The following is a 25297-nucleotide window of genomic DNA, read 5'->3' as shown; positions in this document are numbered from 1 at the left end:
TGGTTGCACGACCGAGTTGTGAATTTAAAAGGTTTTTCAATTTTTTTTAAATTTTAGTTGAAAACCCGACCTTACGTTGGCAATAAAGTTGGTCTTAATACCCTAAAACAAAAATTAAAGTAAAATACCGAAAGATTTAATTATTATTATTATTATTATTATTTTATTTTTTTTTATTTAGACCCTCCAATTTAAAATTTCAATTTAAAATTTCTGGTTGCACACTAAATCTACAAATCCACAAAACTTCCACCTTTCTATAGCCTCCTCAGCCACATGACTAAGTAGTAGGAGGAGTAGATCAAACAAATAAGCAACAAACAAAACAAAATACAACTCAAAGTCTCAAACCAAACCATAACCATAACCATAACCATAACCATAACCATAACCATAACCATAACCATAACCATGACGATTTGCTCACTCCCACTCGTCAAAACCCCCTACTCATTATTATTATTATTTCCCAAACTACCCTCCATCTCCCGCCATTTCTCATCATACAACAACAATCATCGGTTATCGTCCACGTCATCATCCAATCATTTCAAGCCGGTTGCATCTTATCGTTTTCCACCTGGTCGACGTTCCATCGAAGAACAAGAAGAAGAAGGATGACGTGTTACTTAACGGCAGTGGTAGTAATAAGTTCACGGAGGCAGTGGCGTTATTTAACGGCAGAGATTACCACGGTTGCCATGACCTTCTAGAAGCTATTTGGAATGATTCTGAAGATCCGACCCGGTCTCTGGTCCACGGGATCTTACAGTGCGCTGTAGGTTTTCATCATCTATTCAATCAGGTACGTACGTTGTTATATATGTTGTTGTTGTTGTTATTATTATTATTATTATTATTATTATTATTATTATTCCAATGGATTATTACTTCAATTTCTGGACTCAATTTAAGTAATTGTTTGTTAATTTGATTAATGCTGTTAATAATAGAATCATAAAGGTGCGATGATGGAGATTGGAGAAGGATTATGTAAGCTACGGAAGTTGAATTTTGAGAATGGACCTTTTCATCGGTTCGAGAGAGATGTGTCTGCGGTTTTGGAGTTCATTTACCAGACTCAACTAGAATTTGCTGCCTGTGAGTTCATGTTTTCACCTAATTTACATTATGCAGCTGATACTTGTTTTGTGGTTCATGTTTTAAACTAATTTGCATTTGGTGAGCAGATTGAGCGTATAGTAAGCATATTGAAATTTGTTTTGTGGTTCATGTTTTAAGCTAGTTTACAATATGCAGTAGTTAAAGTATTTAGTGAGCAGATTGATACTTGTTTTGTGGTTCATGTTTTAAAGAAATTTACAATATGCAGTAGATTAAGCGGTTAGCAAGCAGATTGATACTTGTTTTGTGGTTTATGTTTTAAGTTAATTTACAATATGCAGTAGATTTAGCGGTGATTAAACAGATAGGTACTTGTTTTGTGGTTCATGTTGATACCTAATTTACAGTATGCAGCTGATTAAGCGATTATTAAATAGATTGATACTTGTTTTGTGGATCATGTTGATACCTAGTTTACAGTATGCAGTTGATTAAGTGGTTATTAAACAGATTGATACTTGTTTTGTGGTTCATGTTTTAACTTTTAACCTAACTTACAATGTGCAGCAGATTAAGCGGTTATAAAACAGATAGATACTTGTTTTGTGGTTCATGTTGATACCTAATTTACAGCGGTTATTAAATAGATTGATACTTGTTTTGTGGATCATGTTGATACCTAGTTTACAGTATGAAGTTGATTAAGCGGTTATTAAACATATTGATACTTGTTTTGTGGTTCATGTTTTAACCTAATTTACAATGTGCAGCAGATTAAGCATTTAGTAAGCAAACTGATACTTGTTTTGTGGTTCATGTTGAGCCGATTAGGTAATGATGATATGTGTGTAGCTATGGATCAGTCAGAGACATCATACAAGCTTCTTGGTGGTTATGGTGCTGGTCAACATCTGTACTGGTTAGAAATGGATGAATCTGCAAGCTTGTTCATAGTGTTTTGCCCTGACAGATCTGTTACCAGCGCTCACCAACCTAGGGTAAAGCTTCCGATTCTTTATGCTTCTCAAGAACACCTTATGGAGCTAGATGTATAGATTTAAGTACATATATGAATAATAATATGATAAATTCATTTCTTTCGTATCATTTTTGTACCATAGAAAACAAAATAAAAAAGCATCTATTACATCCAGTTCAGTATAATAAACATTAAACATATCTATACACCTACAACACGCTACCTATGCACCTATCTGAGTTCTATATAGCGTTAATTAATATAAAGAAGGCAAATCAACCTATAGGGTATATGGAAAGGATGGCAGATTGGCCCTTCGCTTTTTCGACATATAAATTATTTACAGTCTACAACAATATAGTAGTAGTTTTGGCCATGTATAATGTACAGCAATTAGTACCTGTTTTTGTTCACGAAATCAACTTTCTCTTCAGAATTCACAAGAATTTCCTAGCCTCTGTTTCAACAAGTTTGTGCTCTTTTTCTCCTCAAAAGCCATTGGTAAAAGCTCCTTGAAATATTCCAAGAACAATGACCATTCATCTTCCTTCATTTCCTCGAACGAAACACACACACCTGTCTCATGATTGTTTCTTAGTATTGGTGTCCCGGCTGGACCACAACCGTCTTTAACATCACATTTTTGTACTAATCGGGCCAAACGTGCATCACTTAACTTACTCCTTTTTTGTAGTTTGTCAGTTGCTGAATGTATTGAAACACCCTCGTTCTGGTTCGGGTTCAGCCCGTCCGCAAACTCCTTAACAAATGCAAACATTTCATCAAATTCTTTACTTTCATCCTTTCTGTCCCTTGTTATGTCCATATCCATGTTATTCTTTGTGTTTACACAAATATTTTCCAAAATACTCCAACTTTCTTCACCTCCGATAAAATCCCGAGTCATCATTTGACCTATGTCAGCAAGAGAAAGCCCAGCAGCAGTAGCTCCTTTCAAGAAAAGGGTACAAACTATGAAAACACGCACGGAGGATTCTCTAATCAATGGAAGCTCGGTTCTCAAAAGTTCAGCGTCTTTAAACGGATCAAGATTTGAGATATAATCAGTTTCTGTTTCTGAAAATGGCACCGAAGCTTGGGGCCAATGTAGCCATTCAAAATACGGGTCGTCTAACGACTCGGGCAAACAAAACCCGTGATCAATCGGGACAAGTTCAGCCATCCCAGCGACATAGCTACCATGAATATTTTTCACAAGCATGTTACCCGCGTGTCTGTCAAGATTAAGGAGCCGAGCGTCAAGTATACCGATACGGTGAACCGAACTAACCGAGAAGCCCGACGGGCCCAAATCTCCGGCATCTGTTTCATGCTCTACATATCGTTGTATCGATGTGATTTTAAAAGGCGGGTCAGTAGCCAATCCTGTATTGTTTTTATTAACATTAAACTTGACATGACATATTTTAACAAGTGCTGAGGGAGGAACACCTGCAAAACCACCATGGTCAAGCAAATAAGCCGCCAGTTCCCGTAGGCCCGTTTCACCTACCCGGATGGATCGTTTCATCCCAGGCTGGCCCAACATCCGGCCGGCAAAACCTTTAGGATTATTAAACGCCATTGGTTCTTCATCAGCCGGCTTAACAACCGCAATAGTGTTACCTTTTCTTGATTGCAAATAGTAGGCCCCGCCAAGGCCGGTTGGCACAGGCGTGGGTTTGACCCCGGATGCTAACGCAATGGCAACCTCGGCTACAAGCACGTGAACCTTCGGAGCCTTACGACCGCAGACGATTTCGATACGCGGGTTGGGTGATTCGACGTCTTTGGTGGTTACAGAAAGGCATGGGGTGGAATAGCTTTTGTGGATATATGTAATGGTTTGGGTGAAATCATGCAAATGAGAGTAAGACTGGAGGCGGCATTTGGGCATTCGGGCAAGGGGCTTGAACGTTTGATGAGGGCGGTCAATGACTACAGCCATCCTGGTTGGTTATAAGAATGGCTGCAACAATTAAAGGGGTTTAAGAAAATCTTTCAGAGGGTTCGTCTTTCCATAGGAGATTAGCCATCACATGCATGCCTATCAATTACCAAACAAAACATGTCTCTTCTTATTATTATTCATGGGAAAGACAGATATATATGTCAAATGCTGCATAATGCAAACATGTTTCTTACTTGGGGTTGGCATAATGCTGCTGCATATATATGTATGTATGTATGTCAAATGCAAGATAGAGGCCGCTAATCTCCGACCACCATCGTAAATTCCCTCGCTCCTCCGTTGGAAGATCGCCACAATAAACTGCAAGCAAACAATATCTGGAATGTTAATTAATGCATGCAATTAATTGGTGTTTATAAAAATGATGATAAAAGAAGAGACGAGAGGAGACCCTGAACACTGGTGAGGCATTCAGGGAGCGAATCGGCAAAAAGGAGAGCGCGAGAGAGAAATATGAAATTCGTCACAAAGAACAAATATACGAAGGCTGATAGATAGAATTATAATTATAATTATAATAATAATAATAATATTTAAAAAATGTAGAAGACGAAGAAGAAAGAACGAATCCAATCCAATCCCCCACACCCCTTCTTCTCTCTCCTTCCTGCATCTCCTTTTTAAAGAGATTGATTGGCCTTCTCCTACAAATCAGGGAGTGCATTTGGGTGTTTTATAAAATATAGGATGCATGGATGGAGGGTGTTATTATGAAAATAATTGTAAGGCTTTATACATGTTGACGTACGTGCACTCAAACATTTATTACAAGGGTTGTGTCATTTGACCCTCGCTAGTAATTTATCGGGTGATGTATCGTTACTAGTTGTAGTTGACGCACAAGCTACATGTCACTACTAGAAAAAGGAGTATCATTAACGGGGTATCTATAAGTAATCCCAACTTCCCAAGAAAAATAGGAAAGAGTAAATTATAATTACCATCGATAATCTTATTGTACATTTCGTCCTTGATGCCTAGGTGATTAGTTCATCACTAATTCGCTAGTTAAACTATAACAATAACATTACCCACAATCTAATTTCTAGCGGAGTATCACCCGATGATGTTTTTACGGAACTGAAAGTCGGTGATAGACGTTTGTTTTGTAGTGTGGTGTCTGTCAGTCTGTGACACTATGTGTTGACCTCAAACTGGATTGTCTATGCTTTAATAGTTGTCAATAGCGAAGATAGCACTAATTGCTATGGCGCGCTATGTAGCGTATTTTTATCTATCAAACTCTACCAGGTTCCCTATTTCTTAGATCATCACCGTCTCTCGGGCAGTTTTTGTAATATCAACTCTACCTTAAAAACTTGATTTAATGAATGAAAATCCTAATTATTTTTAAAAAAAAAATTCTACCACCTAATCGCTAGACATGAGATAGCGAGCGCTATTTCATCGCTATCACTACGTAGCGTATAGGCAGAATGTCTCTATTGACCGCTATTCGCTATTGACAACTATGAGCTCAAGTTCGATAAATGAAGCCAAGGCTATAATGAAAGGTAGCATGTATATGCTTCCAATCCAACCATCATATCTTTCTGGATAGACATGTTTCTCATCAAGATTATTGTGAACATATTTACACAATTTTGTCTTCTATAACTCCATAATTGATATGCATATTGTATTCCTTTAGTAAAAAACAACTTAATTAGAATCGATTTTGAGAGAAATTTATGAAATATGTGATCCCGTATTCTTCTTAAACATTAGAATATAATTTTTGCTAACCAAACAAACGTTTAACGTAGTCATAATCAATTAGCCACCCTTCACTATTTTACAGGCGTTGTTGCTACTCGCAACCAAAATGGTATCATTTTATCCCATAAACAGTAAAATTTTAGATCGTTCAAAGATGTTTTAAGTACAACACGTCGCTACTTCTTTGGCATCAACTCTAAAGTTGTTTTTACATGGCCGTGGGTTGTGGATTCCTCTTTGCATCGTGGTTTTGCTCCTGCTCTGCAAACTTATAATTTTTAATGGACCAAACGTCTCGTATGGAATACATGTTTGATTCTATTGCATATCACTGGCAACCACACTTTAATGCTTTCAGGTGTATCCAATAATGAGTTGCAATTATATCTATTCTTCACTTGTCACTTACATACTTGATTTAAAAACAAGAGTACCTGTGGACAAATTTGAGGTTTCGTTTATTTTTCGATAATAGGTTAAGCATATAATACTGTTATCATTTTACATAACTTAATTTCTGGCCATGAGACCACAATTAATACAAATAAGAGGAAGGACACATTTCTTTTAACTACAACATGAACTAGAGAAGTGGACAGATTTGTAAAACAAGTGCTGGGGTTGTGACTCCTTCCAGCTAGCAGAGAACATTAAGGATAAAACGCGGCTGGTTGTCTTTGCTTGGCGTTGGTAAAGAGGATTATCATACACAAAACAAGGGCCTGTCACTTTGTGACTTTGACCGGAAAACGTGTTGCCAATCTCGACTTGTAATTCAAATATTTACAATTACAACAACCAACGACAATTATATATCCACTTAGAAGTAGGACTGTGAGGGCATGCTCATCTTTTTGCATCGCTTCCTCACTTATCCAACATCATCGTTTCAGTTATACAAGACATCAACTGCTGCCCAACACTTTTCATTCTTGCTGCAATATGATGACAACTACAAAAGTTATAATCGCCCTCAAAGCCAAAACCAAAGTCACACTTCCTCCACATGCCGCTGCCAAGCATAAAAACACATCACTATTAAACAATGGCATGCGCAAAACCGTTATTAAAAGTTAAAAATAAGTATGTTGCACATTCTTTTTGTTAAACATAAGTATTTTGCACATTAACTTACATGAAGGTTGCAAAAATGAACCTGACGGTGACATGTCAGGAGGGTCTGCATCAGAATCACTTTTTGAAGGGGGGTGAGGGCGGGCAAAAACTACATTCGGCAATGGGCCTGATGCAGGGATCATTTCTGTTACAGGTGGCGGTGGCAGTGGTGTCGGTGATGGTGATGGTGGTTGCGATGGAGGTCGTTGAGGTGGGACGTGTGGTGAAGGAACTGGCTGAGAAACAGGAGGTAAATGAGGAGGATGCCTAATATGATTCTTCTTCCTATTGTAGACAGAGCGACAATCTGGCGGCTTTGCATTGTGAATGTTATGAGGTGCAGGGGAATGTTTTGATGGTGAAGGTGGTTTTGCAGGCGCCAGTGACTTATCATGCTGGTGGTGGTGGTGGTGGTGATGGTGGTGGGGAGGATGTGGAGGACGAGGTGGTGGAGCTGGAGAAGGTGTCGGACCACTGCTGCCACCACTAGAACCATTTAAATAAGATGAAAGACTAATTTGCTTGACCCGCCCAAATTGAGTGTTGTTTAGGCCCAGGTTCTTTGTTGGTGAACCCTTAATGGTTTGAGCCAATTGTTTTGACCTAGCCGTTGATGGAGTCCCGAACACCAAAACAACCGATGACTGCACAGTTGTTTGAGGAGCCACTGTTGAACCTTTTGAATTTGTCAAACTTACATGTAAATTCTGCATCATATAACAATAAACTGAGTAAATTATTCTATATTTGTATTTCTTTTAAATTTATTGTTATTACCTCATATGGACTGAGATGTAGGCCTGACCGGAGCTGGCTTGTCAACTCACCAAAATGGTCTAGAATTTGTTGAATGGAGAAGTTTAATGTAAAGTTGAACTTAATTTGAACATTTTGCAGTGGATATGCAGTCTGATCAGGTGTAACGGTTATTCCTCCAACAAATTTAAATACCTCAAAAGAAGATGGTTCCCCAAACAGAGACTCGGTCAAGTGTAGAGGTGGTTGTTTTAGAATAAGAGAGGCAAAGGAATCTCTAACTAGGCTTCTAGCATATGTTGAAATTTTTGAACTGTATTCATCGGGATCAACGCCAAAAATAACCTTGGTTGTATTTGAATGGTCATTTCTTTCTGCTTTTAAAATTACAACCTGAAGAAGAAACAAGTGTGATATAATAAGTGAGTTGAGAGAGAAAGACCGACTCTGTGTGTGTGTGTGTGTGTGAGAGAGAGAGAGAGAGACATGCCTTAGTAGTGGGAACTCGTATTTCATCAAATATGTCACCCTCGAGTTGTGGAAAATCATCTTGCAGTAAAGACAATGGTTTCTGAATCATAAAAGTTGCTACTATATCATGACCTGGAAAGCAAAAAAACCCAAAATTGTTTGATGAAACTTTAGTCGACTTTTAGACCACAAGATGGAGCATGAGTTACTGCAGACTAGGTGATGAAATAATGACATGAAACAAAGCATTAAAGAACATCAGGATTATCAGAAAAGCAATCAAATTTCTCTTAGTGATGAACTTTACACCTATGAATTGTTCAGTATTCTGTTGATCATAAAAAGTTACTGTTGACATGGGTTGAAAGAAGAATTTGGAGGATGTGATTATATACACGTAATTAATAATTATTTGTTTGTTTCAAGCCGATATACCAAATGACATGAGATTAAAAATTCATGCTCCCCTCATATTCCAAAACAAGCAATGTAGACTCACTTAGGGTAATTTTACAAAATTGTTTCTACACAAGCCACTTAATTGTTTCGTGCCACCATTTTGTACTATTTCACATATTTCACTTTCCGGGCCTTGGTGATAGCTATAAGGTTCTGTATTTGTCACAATGTTATATAAAGCATATGAAGATTGTGTTTCACTCAAAAAAAGACAGAGGAATGTGTGTATGGCCTCAGAGAAGTTGAGAGCCATTCTGCAAACTCTGGATGGTTATCACGCAATTTCTGGAGGTTTTGGGAACGTGCTACCAATTTCTCAAATTACATGGGATTTTTTAAAACAATTATGTATAAAACACAAACACAATTATAATATGTTTTCTAAAAGAATTATAAAATGTTTTCTAAAAAAAGTGTAGTATTATGGAGTATGGACGTTTGATATACGTTTCTATAGAATAGGGTGTAAATGTAAAAAAATGTTAATTATGTACTACGTTATAAATTATACATTTGGTATTTGATTATATAAAGTTTGAACAATTTGAGTACTCTACATTTTGTACTCAACATTTTAGAATGATATGATACTGTTACGAATTTATGATCATGTGATTTGGTATTGTATATTATATTGTAACAGTATGATTCACATTTGATATTGATTCATGATTGTATATACTGGTTCTAACCTCTAATTTCTATTTGAATTGTTTAAAAAATCTTAAATCTATTTGTATCTCGAGTTGTTTAGTTAAACAGAATTTGAATATTCAAATTCACATCTGAATTTGAATATAATTCAGATCGGTTTTTATTGTTTGAAACTTTGAATTTAAATTCTAGCCGGTTGTTGAATTAAGTTGAAGATTCTCAAATAGTAAAACCTAAAAATTGTAACCTCGCGTGTTAAACACCCTCTAAAACTTACTGGTGCGACGAAAAAAATTTGGAATTTAAGTGACACTCATGGCACCACATCAGCAGGCAATTCGATGTTATAAGATCACGTGTCAGTGTGATTCACTAAACTAGTTTAAAAAGCAAGTATTCTACCCACATAATAACTTACACAAGTCATGAAATAAGCTACTAAAGTACTAAACATCTCTATTCCTCAATTTTGCTCAACAATGGCCTGTGGCCATAAGATGCTTGGTGTCAAACAAATGAAACATCATGTGCCCAACTAAAACCAAAACCACATGGCTCTTTGAACTACAAGTAACAACGACCAACCAAATAAAATTGGGTCGAGAATTTGCCACAAAAGAGAAAGATTAACGAATAACTATTGTCACATTAATTTATTTTTCATAGGGGTGGAGAGTTTTTATAAGAAGCATGGGTGGCTCAAACTTAAGGAAAGTAAGCCCCATGCTTGAGGTTCTTAAAGATTTATGGCCTCAAAGTTAGATAATATTATTTTATAATATGGATAACTGTTATAGAAAATATAAAAATACAATAAATCATGAATAAATTACTATTCAGTTATTATTTTATATTATGGATAAATGTTATAGAAAATATAAAAATACCATAAAACAAGAATAATTCTATTAAAAAAACCCCGAAAATTTTTATAACAGATAATGCTTTTACTTACCAGACAAAACTGATTTGATCAATTACATAACAGATAATACATTATATTTAATGTAGAATTTCAGTAACTTAACACTTATTGTGAAAACTGCAAATAACAATGTATAGATGTTTATAAAAAGAAATCATACATTAATATTTTGATGTATTTAAGTGCATTATGCATAGTACAAAATCAACTATTCATGTCATTGTCATTACTAATATAAATCTACTAAAAATTCTAAATACTGTCATAAAAGAGATCAAATAGATTGAATATTTTATCAATCATTAAAAATATAAAAATAAAACAAGAAATTAATTATGAAACTTAATTTAGAATTTTCATATAAGAAAGTCCAAATAATACGCTACCGATAAGAAGACATGGCTCTAGAATGTCTGTGTATGCAGATTGTACCTATATTTCCTCCCACAACAAATTACCTAATCCAAGCATATAACAACACAGGTGGCACAATATATCACCATCAATTTAAATTTAAGATAACCTAACCTAACTTAACATAACATCAAAAAAATCAACCCTAGATTACAGTCAAATAGGGATCTGCATCATCAAAGCAATGCCAAATCAAATAAAAATAAAATCAAAAACAAAATTAAATTGTGTAACCTTTATAACGAGAATCACGATCTAGATACCCGTGACGAACAAACGGAGGCAGCCAGAAGACAGCAGAGAGCAAGACGGAGAGTCCGAGAGCCAAAACAAACACGCATTTAAACCGAATTATTCTATAACAATTGTTTGCTGCATTACCAGCAGCAGTTGATTGTGATTGTGGATGAGTGAGGGTTGTCGGTAAGGGATCGTCTTCCACCTTGCCCATACCGGTAGTAGTAATTGAATGTTAATCACCTCCGCCATTACTGGTGCTGGTGTTACTTAGAGCGTCCATAGCTGCAGCGGATATGGATTTTAATTAGGGTTTGGGATTGGGGATGAAAGAGTAGAGGTGTGTGTCAAGTAAAGTAATAAGTGATGGTGGTTTTAACGGTTTTCTTTATTTTTTATTTTTTTATGTGTTTAGTGTTATCAAGTAACCATATTTTTATAGTTTAAATACAAATTAAATTTGAAAAAGAAATTAATATTTTCTTCGTCTCATTATAATTGTCCACATTTCCTTTTTTATTTGTCTCAATACAAGTGTTTACTTTTAAAATTTATTAGACAATTTCCAAATTTACCCTTAAACACACACAACTAACATTAGTAAACAATATTGATGAACCTAATTTCTAAGGGCATTATTGTCATTTGGTAAACAAAAAAAAAGTAATCATTCAACCCATCTTAAACTTTGTGTTTTTCAAACATAGACACTTATAATGGGACGGATGGAGTAGTTTTTAATAATGAGAGATTTTAAATATATCTCCTCAAAATCGTTTTTTTTTTCAAATTTGTCACTCTTCCAATGCATCGTCAACGATGCGTTAGGTAATCCCGCCGACGAGTTAGCTAACACAAGTCAACGATTTGTTAGGCCTCCAAGCACATGGTCAACGATGTTATAGGCCTCCAAATACATGGTCAAAGATGTGTTATCTTTTAATTTATGGTTGACGATGCGTTAAGTATAACGCATCGTCAACTGTAAATTAAGACTTAACGAATCGTCAACCATAAATTAACACTTAACGCATCGTCAACCATGTGTATTCCACCCCCACGCGTCGTTATCTGATTGGTTTACTAACTCATCGGCGGTATTTTTAACACATCGTCGTCCGACGATGAGATACGAAAGGGACAAAACTGAACACTTTAATTAAGAGGGACAAACTTAGAATCTCTTTCTATAAAGAGGCTATTTAGGAACTATCGCATTAAATTAACATGTTAACTATGAGAATCAAGTAGTGTAATTACATAATTACACTATTTGTAAATATAATTACACTACTCGATTATCACAGTTAGCACGTTAATTTAATTTATACGTTAACTTTTCCCAAAACTGTTTATATTAATTTGGTGGTGTTCTTTTTAAAGTTAAAAATATTACATAAAAATTCGGTAACCGATAGTTATTAGGGTAATATACAACTTTGGTTTGATGAAAAAAACTCTCAAACTATTCGGCTAGATTACACTTTTTTTTACGACGACAAGACTTAAACTCACAACTCATTTAAAAGATAAAGTTTTGTCTAATTTCTTAATACCGCTAATAAACACTTTCATTTATAAAGTATACCACTGCACTATAGTGGTTTGTAACTCAATGGACTACATTAGTTGGCTACAAGTATGTGTGAATGAAAACACCGATAATATGTTTAATTATTTGATTTGTAAGTTGGTAATTTTGACCAAAACTTGTCAGACTGAAAGTTTGGGAACAAGATTTTCAAGCTTCTATAGTTGATGTTACGGTCAAGTTGTGTACTAATTTATATATATACTAGTTTTTATCCCGTATATTACGGGGGTCGTTTTATATTATTTTTTAATATTTATCTATTTTTTGAATTTTTATTTTTTTATTGTATGAAAGTTAATAATATACTTATGGTTTGATATTAAATTGCTTCACAAATAAATGAGATGTTATAACCTGGTTTAAAAAATATATGAGTTTGATGGGACTCAAGACATGTTTATTTTTTACTATAAAATTGGTTTTTTAATTAAATAACATATATCTTTTTTTAAATAAATCAGATATTAATTTTTATTATATTCCTACTTTATAGGATTTTTGTATCAAATATTTGATGAGATTAGTTTTTAATTTAATGAGATGTTATAACCCGTTTAAGAAATATATGGGTTTGATAAGACCCATACCCGTGAATTCGGGTCAAATGCATGAGAATCCTCCATTTAAAAACCAAGTAAATCAAAAAAAATGGGAAGCGACCACATCGCGACACGTAGAATTTTTATGTTTTCGTTTATATATATTATTATAGATCCATTTGAGGGAGGTTTGTGCATGGTTGTGTTGTACGTTATGCTTAAAGAGTTTTTTATGCTTTGTGTGTTGAGTTGTAATTCTACTTCTTGCTACGTGTCTATCCAACTTCACACATAGCTGTCATCTTTGACATCACCTTTATCTCATCTCCATAATCCACCGTCTTCTTCTACAACTCTCTCTTTCCCTCTCCGTCTGGCACAAGAAATTGTTTCTACTTCACCTACTGTTACTGGGTTCAATTTCAGGTAGCGTTGGTGTGGTTGTGGCAGTGGTTGGGTGGGGCGACTTCCGTAGCCACCGGCTATTGTTGCCGGGTTACATTCCATAACCCTAGGTGGCGGTGGTTGTTAAGGCTTCGGCTCCTAAGGCCGGAAAACCCTAATCGATCGACCACGACAACGGTCGCCGCGACAGGCAATGGACGATCAAGCCGATCTGGTAAATAAATCTTTCTTTGTTCATAAAATTGTTGTTTTTGGAATTTTCAAATATTACAAAGGCTCATTATTGTGGATGTTTATTACTATCCATCTAAGTTATTGTTTGAGACTTATACGTGTTTTTTTAGTTTTATGTAACTATAATTTTTTTCTTTTTCAGTTTTATATAGCTAGATTTTTATGTTACTGCTTGATTCATAATTATTATGCAGATAAATGGAATGATGGTCAAGGTGAAACCATGGTGGCGTCGGTGATAGGGATGGTGGCTGAGTTAGTGAAGAGGTAATCGTAGGAAAATGAGGTAAAGGGTTGGTCTTGGTAGTGTGGGATGTGGGAAATGTAGGTTGTTGAGCTGGTGAATGAACCGAGGATGAGGGCTGGTCCGTTGGTGCCGATAGGGGACAGTTGGTATAGGTCCAAAGAGGAGTAATCAGTAGGTGTGGAATTGGTTTTCAATGCAAAAAAGGAAATGAGACTATTAGAAAACAACTGCCTTGACATGATAATTTTTCCCGTTTTGAGTTCGACACAACGATATCCCCGAAAATTGGCCGGATAATTGATAAAACATATTAACAAGAGTTATGTTTATTACAAACATGGTAACCTGTGCTCCAGGATTAGAGGTTAGTTTGGTCAATTTATATATTGATGGAAGTTAAGTTTATTATTTGCTCATTAATAGTTTGTTACTGGTCTTTAGCTGTTATGCATGTTGATGGTCCAGATATATTTGCTGTCAAACAAGCTTCAACAAAAGGAACATGTTTGGCCACTTTGATTTGTGAAAAACAGGTAACGAAATTATTTTATATTTCACTATATCTAATTGTGGGTGTGCATGATTCGTTTTGGGCCTTTCGGCTATTAGCCTCAACCGAGTTAACCAATCGGTTTCGGTTAATCGGCTCGGTTTACTCGGTAAATTTGTCAGTTTTTGGTTTGGTTTGGCTAATAACCAAAATCAATAAAATCCACAAATATATAAAAATACAAAGGGTTCGGTTTGGTTAATTTCGGTTCGGTTGTTGGTTTTCGGTCAATGTTTTGGGTGTTGCTAACCCCTAATGTAATAAGAATATTTAAACTGAAAATTACATATTTGAAAATATATAATTATAAGAAAAGGCATCAAACCAATCGACACTTGCTCATGACCAAACCGACAACAGTATAGTGTAGCCAAGAATAAGACCTTCAACCAATCTTGAAGTATTCCGATAGAAATCATATTCTAGTTTTAATCCTAATTGTCATTTGTCTATTTTGAGAGGGGGTTAAGTGTAATTATACTTTTATAAATAGGTATCAATAGCCAATATAGAGGAGGAGAGTATGTTTTATGTTTAAGATGGCATTGACGTGGCTCCTGTGTATGCGGTGAGAGAGGGCTAGGCCCGGGAACCTATTGTAATCTTTCTTTACGTTTCGTAATACAGCCGTTCGGTCTCTTGTTTGTCTTATTCTATTCTCTAATCTCAATTAACCACAAGCTTAATCTATCAAACCATATCATATTCGTATTTGATAAATCAAATAACATCTTTGGCCATGCCATTGGCATTACAGTATGATGAAGTTTAATGACATAGTATGGATTATTTGCAGGAAATGAAGAGTTGAAGTCTAGAGTAATAAAGCGAATTGGTAAATAATATGTTGGATTTGGAAGAAGGTACATATAGCTTATAACAGGGAGTTAATGGTTGAAGTCTTTGTTATACACACTACTATGATTATATGAACACACAACTATGTCTTATTAAAAAAGATTGAAGATTGTATGAGTTATTATGGAGGTGGGGGTATGGCAAGATGAGATGAAGAAGAAAAGACTTATCCCAAGATTCCTGCAGTTTAATTGTTTCACCTCCATGTGTGTTTTAGTATGTCATAAACTTCGTGCAGCATCCAGGATCAAAGAAACAAAGGTGGTTTTTGTCAACGGAGGTTATTTTTGTCAACATGATAACATGTTCAGCATGTTGTGGTAGCAAGAAACAAACTTCTCCTTTTGTCAGTACTAACAAGTCTTAAATAATAAAGTAACACTCTTTTGTAATTGATAGATGCACATGTTATGTAAAGACCCTTAACTATGATGTAAGGAAGGGGTATTTTGTTGCCTTGTAAAACTTTAATGATGCAATCCATAGATATGTAACTACCTTCGTTAATGGTTATCAACACCCCGCCGCATCGCGGCGGGTCACCCTACTAGTTAATATTCTAAATAGCACATCAAACATGTGTCAAAACAAGAATTAATTTGAATAACCGAGAAAGAGAAGAGCTACGTCAATGGGGACAATTTTGATCATGGATTGTTATAAATGGAATAGGTAAATTATTCAAGTTGAACTTTAAAACTTATAGTAAGCAACATGCCTACCTATCAAGTGATATACTCATATACTCCCTCCGTTCCATTTTAAATGTCATGGGACCCAAAACACAAAAATTAAGAAATGTTGATAATTTTATTTTATGAGCTGTAAAATGACAATAATATCCTTTAAGTAATTATGGCTAAAAACCATTTTTCTTCCTTGGCAAAAAAATCCACTGTATGTAATAGTAAGGGCACAATTGGAAATTGAATTTATATGTATATAAATGACATTTAAATTGGGACAACCAAGAATTAATTTGAATAACCGAGAAAGAGAAGAGCTACGTCAATGGGACAATTTTGATCATGGATTGTTATAAATGGAATAGGTAAATTATTCAAGTTGAACTTTAAAACTTATAGTAAGCAACATCCCTACCTATCAAGTGATATACTCATATACTCCCTTCGTCCCATTTTAAATGTCATGGGATCCAAAACACACAAATTAAGAAATGTTCGATCATTTTATTTTATGAGCTGTAAAATGACAATAATGTCTTTAAGTTATTATGGCTAAAAACCATTTTTCTTCTTTGGCTAAAAAATCCACTATATATAATAATAAGGGCACAATTGAAAATTGAATTTATATGTATATAAATAACATTTAAATTGGGACAACCAAAAATGAAAAAATGGATATTTAAAATGGGACGGATGGAGTACATGATAACCCAAAATTACTTGAAAATTATTGAATTGTGAAGATATTTAATTCAACATTGATTAACTGTTCAAATAATGGAAAATTGTAAAATGGTACAAATATTATCTTTGTCTTCAAATTGTTAGTTTTGAAGATAGTTTCATTTTTTTTATTCTTCTAAGCAATTATTAATCTCCATGCCTTGGACGTCACTGACTAGAGGAGAAAAGTTGATTCATTATTTCTCCCTGTCACGAACAAAAATGACACATAATGAAATGGATGTCTAAACCTTTATCCGAAATATTGATCGAGTAGGTACCCTATCAAGGAAAAGTCTCTAGACAAAAATATTGACTTTTTTTTTCTATACATTTAGTGTGCCACAGGATCACCGGGAGCATTTTATTTTCAATCGTATTTCCTATGGTTTTTGTTAGGGCACGGAAATTTGACGATGTGGATACGTTATCTTAGCATATGTTCTAGACCAGTTATCCTCAGCATGTGTTCCAGATTCTGTCAAGATCAATGATCCTCAGCACTTATTACTTACTAATGATTGTTCTCTTTTGTTAAATTAATATTATGGCAGGTACAATGGATAAACACCAAGTCTAAGCTATTTTCTTGCCGTCCAAGCCATTTAGCAACGTGGTCAAAGTGTGCAAGAACCCTTCCTCACAAACTGATTTGTTTGCATTATCCTTAAAACTGATTTTTGACCAAAACAATTTGGCGTCCACCGTGGGACGAGTGGTGATTTAGTCCAGAAGAATTCTCATCAATTTTAAAAATTTTCAACCAATACCATAACCAATTGCCTCTCAACAAACCTCTGCTTCAACCATTATGTCGTCATCAGTTTTTCTCTCATCCAAAGTCTCCTTGCTGATGCCTCCTCCACGTGCAAGGTTGCAAAGGACCAACGTTACTGGGAGCAAGACGCAAACTTCAGTAATCTTAGGCTCAAAATCTTCTGTTGCTACCCCTGCGGTAACCACTAACAATGATATTTTTGTTTTGTGTTCACAGGTTAAGGCTTACATGGAGCAGTAGAACAAGACTAACCAGAAAATCCTGTGTGTGATTGAAGACATAAAGAAAGCAAAAAGGCCAGCGGAGGATCAAACTCCCTTGGTGCATAGGATGTTGGATTTCACCACTCCGGGATCTGTGGCTCAACATGCTCAAGGATCCTCCATCTTTCAACCAGGATCCATGGCTCAACATACTCAAGGATCCTCCATCTTTCAACCGGGATCCGTGGCTCAACATGCTCAAGGATCCTCCATCTTTCAATCAGGATCCGTGACTCAACATGCTCAAGGATCCTTCAACTAGGATCCTTAGGCATCTATCAACAACAATCCTTTGCCTTTCCACAACAAGGATCATCCAACTATTAGCCTCAAGGACCCTTCATGCAGAGTCAAGGATCCTTAGGAATTCAATATCAAAGATCATCAGATGTGCATGAGGAAAACATTATTCCTATGCAGACTATTGCTTTCAGTGACCCAACTATCATGGTTGAGGCGTCCTATCCTGGATATTCTTCTAGGATACCATCCTTTAGTCAAACAAGAGGTAATAGCTACAATAATGTACCCTTAGACACTAACCTTGGATTTATGCAGAATACAGGTATTAATCAAGCTATGGCTAAGGAATTACAAAAGTTAAAGGATATGATATCTAGTGTCCCAAGAGTGGTCAAGCCTATTCTTGAAATTCCAGATGGAAGTAACAGGATATCTAGGTTTGCTCCACCTTCTGTGATGCTGAGATACCAAAGCGTTTTCAGACTCCCAAGATGAAGTTCAATGATGGCACAACTGATCCAGAGGAACATGTAGCCCAATACAGAGAAAGAATGGAGATTAACCCATTACCGAAAGACTCAAAGAAGCATGTTTATGCAAGGGTTTTGAATCCAGGGCTGGATTTGGGCCTGTGCAAGTTGTGCAGCTGCACAGAGCCCAATTCCGATAGGGGCCCATGTATTTTTCAAACAAAATCCCACATGTTCAAAAGACCAATAAAAAAAGCTATATAAACACTTTAATTTAGGGTTGTAAACGAGCCGAGTCGAGCCGAGCCAGAGTGTGCTCAAGCTCGAGCTCGAACATAATCGAGCCGCCTCGAGCTCGGCTCGTTTTTCTTATCGAGCTGAAAAATCGAGCTCGAGCTCGAGCTCGGCTCGTTTAAAGCTCGAGCCGAGCTCGAGCTCGTCGAGCCAGACTCCTTTAATTTTTTTATTTTTTTATTTTTATTTTTTAATTTTTTATTTAACAAATTTTGATATATAAAAGACAAAAAATATAATTTTAACATACATATTATATAAAGATTATAAATTAGAGAATTTATAACTTTATATGATTTATTTTTGTTATTCTTTTATAAGGTTTTAAGTATTGAGTGACATAATATATGTATAAATATGATATTCTTATATGTAGATATTAAAATTTAGGGTTTAATCTAAACGAGCCAACAAGCCGAGCTAACGAGTCGAGCCAAAGTCGAGCCACGAGCTGAGCTGACCCTGGCTCGAGCTCGGCTCGTTTAGTAATCGATCCGAGTCGAGCCGAGCTCATTTAGAATCGAGCTTTTTCGAGCCGAGCTTTTATTGAGCTATTTTCGAGTGAGTTTCGAGTGAACCGCGGACTTTTTGAACAACCCTACTTTAATTAGGCTTGGCCCGAACACAAATGCTGGGAGAGTGGGGTGACGTCTGATCACTTTTCAAACTAATTTATTATTTCTACTTTTAAATCTAAATTACATGTATTAGTTATTAATTGTAACTTATATTTTCTACAAAGTATTTTGCTATAATGAATTGTTTTTAAACTAACAATTAGGGCATGATAAAATCATATTAACTAAATAATCAAGATAATTATTTCTATTAGGGTCTCCTAAATTTTATAAATGTTAATTATTACTAATAAATGATCGTTTAAATAAATAAGGAACTCATATTTAATTTATTCAATTATGCCTCTGTTGAAGATAAAAGAAATCCTATAAAATTATTTTGACTATACGTTTCTATGAAAGATAATTGGTATCATATATTAAACATGGTTTGAAAGATGATAAACAATAACCATTATATAAATATTAAGATGAAATAATTTATAAAATAGTGTCTTAAACTCGAAAGCTTTTAATGTCGGTCAGAGTCTCACAAATCGTGTAACTATTAAAATAATCCAATTTGCTACAACAGTATTGTTTTGGTTGCGTCGTAGCTTGATGTCCGCTTACTTGCTTCTTTGTATAGTTCTTTTTATTGCAAAATAAGTTTTTGTTTGTAAAAAAATATTGATATGTTATAACACTTATCGTTCTATTACTGATTACTTGTATATTATACATGGCCCATTTATTTACTCGCACGGGGTCTACAAAGGCGAACGCTTTTTTAGGGACGACCCTGTTTGGATCCACTCTAACAGGATTTGCTCTAAAATGCCTGCTAAGGCTTCCTTCTTATTCAATTACTTCATTTTCTCACTTAGTTAATCTTTTTAATAATCAATTTCTTGTAGTAGAAAGTTTGAAAAAGTTAACTAGTGATTTATATCGTATTATCCAATCTCACGATAAGTCCTTAAGGGATTTTGTCACTAAGTTTGGTAGGGAAGCCTTGGGAATCCCAAACCTTGATATGGCTACGACTGTCGAAACATTCAAGATGAGATTGCAAAAGGATCCCCCTTTTATGTTTATCTTGTTATGACCCCATGCAGGAATCTAGATGAAGTTAGAAACAGGGCACTAAGATTCATAAGGTTAGAATATGACAAGAGGGTCCAAGAAAGGTTGGGTGCTTCAAAAAAGCATGAGCAGCTTGACAAGAAACAAGGATCCTCATTCCGAAACAACAACTCTAAGCCATATTCAAAATTCAACAACCAAAACATCCATGTAGCAGAAGAAGACGAGGATGAAGAAGAATACCCAAGAATATCAGAGTATTGTTTCTCTGTTGACATTGCTGGACTAATATGTGCCATGAGGGATCTAGGTAAAAAATCAAGGTGGCCAAGAAAAACCGAGAAGTCAACCTCCTACAAAGTCAAATCAAAGTGGTGTGCTTACCATGACGATTTCTGTCATCTGACTGATGAATGCATCGGCCTTAGAAGAGAGATAGGGTATCTCCTCAGCAAAGGTCATTTCAAAGAACTGATGGGCAGAAAAAAGTCAAGGATTCAGGATCCTGAAGAAGTCCCAGAAAAAGTTGCTCTGCCTCCAGTAGATGCACAAAGAATCAACTTTGTCTCTAGAGGATCAGAAATATGTGGCACTTCTTTCTCGTCAGCAAAATGACACGCCAAAGAGATCAAGTTAGAGAGTGAAGAAAGACCTATCCTAACAACCACTTTGACTGACCAATGGGTTATAAATTTTGATGAGGAAGATCGAATGCACCTACAAGATCCTCATCATGATGGGTTAATTATTACATTATTTATTGCTAATCATTATGTTCGCAGGATTCTTGTAGATGGCGGGAGCTCTATGAACATCATCCAGGCTGATGTTCTCAAGAAGATGAATATCCCTGAGACTTAAATAACTCCAAGATCCTCCGTCCTTGTTGGCTTCAGCGGTGAAACCAATAATACGCTGGGGGACATTAAGCTTCCAATTTATATTGAGGGAGTTAATTCTTTTAAAAATTTTGTGTTATTGACAATCTATCTTGTTGTAATGTTATCCTTGGCAGGCCTTGGATCCACGAAATGAAAGTTGTCGCTTTAACATATCATCAATGCATTAAGCTTTCAACCCCATAGGGAGTGGTGAAGATTGATAGTGACCAAGCAGAAGCTAGGAATTGTTATACTTCATTTATGAAGCCAGCTGCTAAGCAAATGATTGCATAGAAATCAAAGAACCATCCTAGAGAAGTGCTGGAAGAAAGGGAGAAGGACGTTAAAGAAGTATCCTTAGACCATGAAGATCCAGACGTCAAAGTATTTATATGATCTGGTATCCTTAGCAACATTGAAGAGGATCTGGTATCCTTCCTCAAACAAAGAAAATATACTTTTGCTTTCAAACATTCCGACATGAATAGTATTTCTAAAGATATTATTACACGTAAATTGGGTATAAATGCTTCTGTCAGGCCTATTCACCAGAAACGGAGAAAATTTGTTCTTGAGAGAAACGCCATTAACTAAGAAGAAGTTGAACTTATTAAGGCAAGTATTATTAGAGAGGTTAAGTATCCAAGATGGTTAGTGTTTTAGATAAAAATCTGCTAAGGATAATGTATCCAAATTCGTTATGTGAGGTTTAGTGCTAGATTGATAATAACGATTATGAAACAGTTGCAAACACAAACACAAGGATTTGTTACGAGGAAAAGCCCTTGATCTTGGTCGGATCGCCGGCACAAAAACCCCGGGTGATGACAATTGTCTATCACCTCTTTATTAATATAAAAAATGAGGATACAAAGTTTGGAGAATATGATCAGTATTACAAGAAAGCTATGTGTGTGTGTATGCAGCTGAATTCGTAGTGAATTGTGTGTTCTATTCTTAGCTGATCATAGCCTCTATATATACATGAAATACAAATAAGTAAACTCCTATTTTTTTAGCCACTAATCAAGCCATTCCTTCCATTTCTTCATTGTAGCCATTTAATGCATTAAATATGTTGTTTAATGACATTGATTGCGAGATCACAGGTTGGACTTGGTCACTAGCCGTTATACCTACCAAAAATATCAAGATAATAAAGGAAAATCGTTAATAAATAACAAGTACTGAGGATCATTGATCCTGACAGGATCTGCAACATATTCTAAGGATAATTGATCCATATTATATGCCAGGATAACATATCCACGGTGTCAAATTTCCGTGCACTAACAGTTAGCCAATGTGGTAGTTTTTTCAAAGAAAAATGGAAAGTGGAGGGTATGTGAAGGGTGGTCCATTGGACAACCCTTAAGTGATTTAAGACCGTAATAATCATGTATTGAATTGGTTTATCTTGTTGAATTAGATAACTACGGTGTTTTTGGTGAATTGTAGGTTCAAAGGAGGTTTCGGGGCTATTATGATGCATAAGAAGAAACCTAAGGAACCGGATACTTAAGAGAGGTCAAAACATGTGGAAAACAAGGAATGTAGCTGAAGTTCACCGTGGCCCACGGTGTAAACCGCGAGCCACGGTCCAAAACGAAGAATGTGGCAGAAGCCACCGTACCGTGGTGCTTCTGCCACTGTGAAGACCACCGTGGCTCACGACGGAACCGTGGGCCATGGTGCGGGTCGTAACTGCCCGATTCCCTTTATATTTTTAGTTGTTTTCATTGTCTTATCATTATCTTTCATTGAAAAACTCCCTAGAGACGAATTGGAGAGCGGAAGTACTCTAGTTTGGTGATTGTAACCATTGAATTAGTATTTTGGATTGATCTACATACTTGAATTGATGTTATGATGACCCGAATGATGAGTGGCTAGTACCCCTTGTGTTCTCTCCCGAATTGTAAGGGTTTCAATTGATTACTTGTTATTCGTTTATGTTATTTGTGGGATAGTATTTTGATTCTATGATTAGATTGCTATGGTGATTGTGAGTTTGTTTTGTAATTGTTAGTATGGTATAAATTCGTGTTCTTGACTATCCGTTCTTGGTGCCATAGGAAATTGAGATTTAGTAGAAGAGAATTAGGTTTAACAATACTAAACTGATTATTGGGTGACAACCTTGCGTTTTTATAATCCAAGTACTTAGTCCTCTTTTATCACATCCAAACGCATTTTCACGAACTATAATTGTGTAGTTCATCCCACAAGTAAACTTTAACTTTATCAACATTAGAAACCTGAAATCGGGAGAGAGCATTGCTTCATATACTGTTTAAAACTCGTTTGTTGCTTTAGCTATTTTTGTTAAACAAAACAAAACAACCAACTATTTGAATTTACTTTTGCACTTAGTTTAATATAGTTAATTATAAAGCTACTTAGTAAAACATTTTCCACAAACTCCCTGTGTTCGATACCCGCTTACCACTATCTAATCAGTTGTAATCGGTTTATTTTAGAGTGAGTCTTCGACCTCACGTCAGTATGTGTCGACGTTGCCGGGGAGTAGTGCGCAACGTGTGTTAGCTTTAGTAGTTTTTGTTTGTTATTTTCGGGTTTACGCTGGTTGTGTTAGTGTGCAGGTACTGTTTTGGATAAAAATTGACTGAGGATAATATATCCAAATCTGTTTAGTGAGGTATAGTGCTAATACGACAATAGCGAGTATATAATCGTAATATTGATGAGCACAATGATTTGATCACGAGGTAAAAAACCCTTGATTATGATAATCTTACTTCGGTCAAAAACTAACAAGGTAATCTTTAGTCGAATTGCTTCGGTCAAAGATTAACAAGGTAATCTTTGGTCGGATGGTACGTGATTATTATAACCTCCGGCACAAAAAACCCCCGGACGGTGAAAACTATCACCGTCGACTTTATTAATGATAAAAGGTGGTTACAAGTGTTGTGGAGTTGTTGATCAACGAATGCTATGTGTGAATACAAAATATCTTAGCAGCTAGCATACGTGAGTTTGTGTGTGTTCTAATGTTAATCCCAACTCAGTTTATAAAGAAAATATTATTAACAACAATTCCTAATAATCCGCAAGTCCTCCACTAGCCGCTCCCCATTACTTTGACCACGTGCCATAAGAGTCCAGTAGTGAAATAAGTGGAAGAACAAGTCTAAGAGCCGTTGTTGACAATTAAACATCAATCTTCACAAAGTCGTCCTTTACTAGCTAAGTTCAATGACGATCCTGGATCCATATTCCAACTAGAGAATACTCCATGAGGATAATTGATGCAAGCACGCCTTAAAATTGTTATACCTGTCTAACACATCACCATACTAAACGCAATCATTAGTAAACAAATAATACCGAGGATCATTGATTCTTTATAACTTGATACATATCTCAAGGATAATCTATCCATAAGATAGTTAAGGATTAAGGATCCTCAGCATAAAATTCATGCCCTAACAATTGCCCCCAAAATGGCGGGCGATAGTGTAACACAGCTGTCATTTTGAAATTCAAACTTACTGCAAAAACTGATAGATGGGATAGATTTGCCAGAAATATTTACCATTTAGCCCCCGAGTTAATAATAACCGTCTATATGTGCCGCCCTATATCTTGGTTATAATCATACCTCCATCCGACGCATCAGGTATCCTTCCTTTACCTTTCTTATTTTCTTTAACGATGTCTATTGCTTCAACTTCTTCTTCTCTGTCTCCCTCTAATCCTTCTGACCACCTTTCCGATGACTCCGAGTTATCGGAAATGGAACCACAATGTCACATAGCCAACCCGTCTACCGAGATTTGTAAACTCACAGATCCCGAGATAGATGAGTTCCGCTCGTTGTTCCCTCCGAAATCCCTATTCCGACTTTACGAATCCAGCGTCCGCTGCGATGTATATTCCAAAGTATGGGTGTGTTTTCCGTCGACTTCGTTCCTGATCGGCTACATGTATCCTTTTCCTCCTTTCACTCAGAGTTTCTTCGATTCCACCAGTATATCCTATATACAGGCTATGCCTATGGTTTGGAGGGTCCTTATCACTATCGAGAGAATCATCGAAGAGCAAGAGATTGATTTTGGTCTTCCAGAGTTATCACACCTGTACACCCTTACTACC

General features: G+C 35.9%; 2 protein-coding genes across 2 annotated transcripts; one reads left to right on the top strand and one right to left on the bottom strand.

Annotated features, from left to right (window-relative positions):
- Nucleotides 1-418: 418 nt before the first annotated feature.
- LOC143583389 (uncharacterized) lies at nt 419-2174 on the top strand (the record flags this gene model as incomplete). The annotated part of the gene is made up of 3 exons (XM_077065704.1): nt 419-805; nt 954-1101; nt 1897-2174. Coding segments are annotated over 3 exons (759 nt in total), but the record flags the coding sequence as incomplete, so codon positions are not given.
- A 298-nt stretch (nt 2175-2472) lies between these two features.
- Nucleotides 2473-4147, bottom strand: LOC143583387 (phosphatidylinositol 4-kinase gamma 8-like). The gene has a single exon (XM_077065703.1). The coding sequence runs from the start codon at nt 3990-3992 to the stop codon at nt 2475-2477; it is 1518 nt and encodes a 505-aa protein (XP_076921818.1). The 5' UTR covers nt 3993-4147; the 3' UTR covers nt 2473-2474.
- Nucleotides 4148-25297: the final 21150 nt, after the last annotated feature.

This window comes from Bidens hawaiensis, unplaced genomic scaffold (genome assembly GCF_021521415.1).
Source record: "Bidens hawaiensis isolate Kalapana, Puna unplaced genomic scaffold, B.hawaiensis_p1.1 tig00032380_1, whole genome shotgun sequence".
In the NCBI taxonomy this organism is placed as follows: domain Eukaryota; kingdom Viridiplantae; phylum Streptophyta; class Magnoliopsida; order Asterales; family Asteraceae; genus Bidens; species Bidens hawaiensis.
Note: the sequence above shows the minus strand (reverse complement) of the source record. Positions and strands in the feature narration are given on the sequence as shown.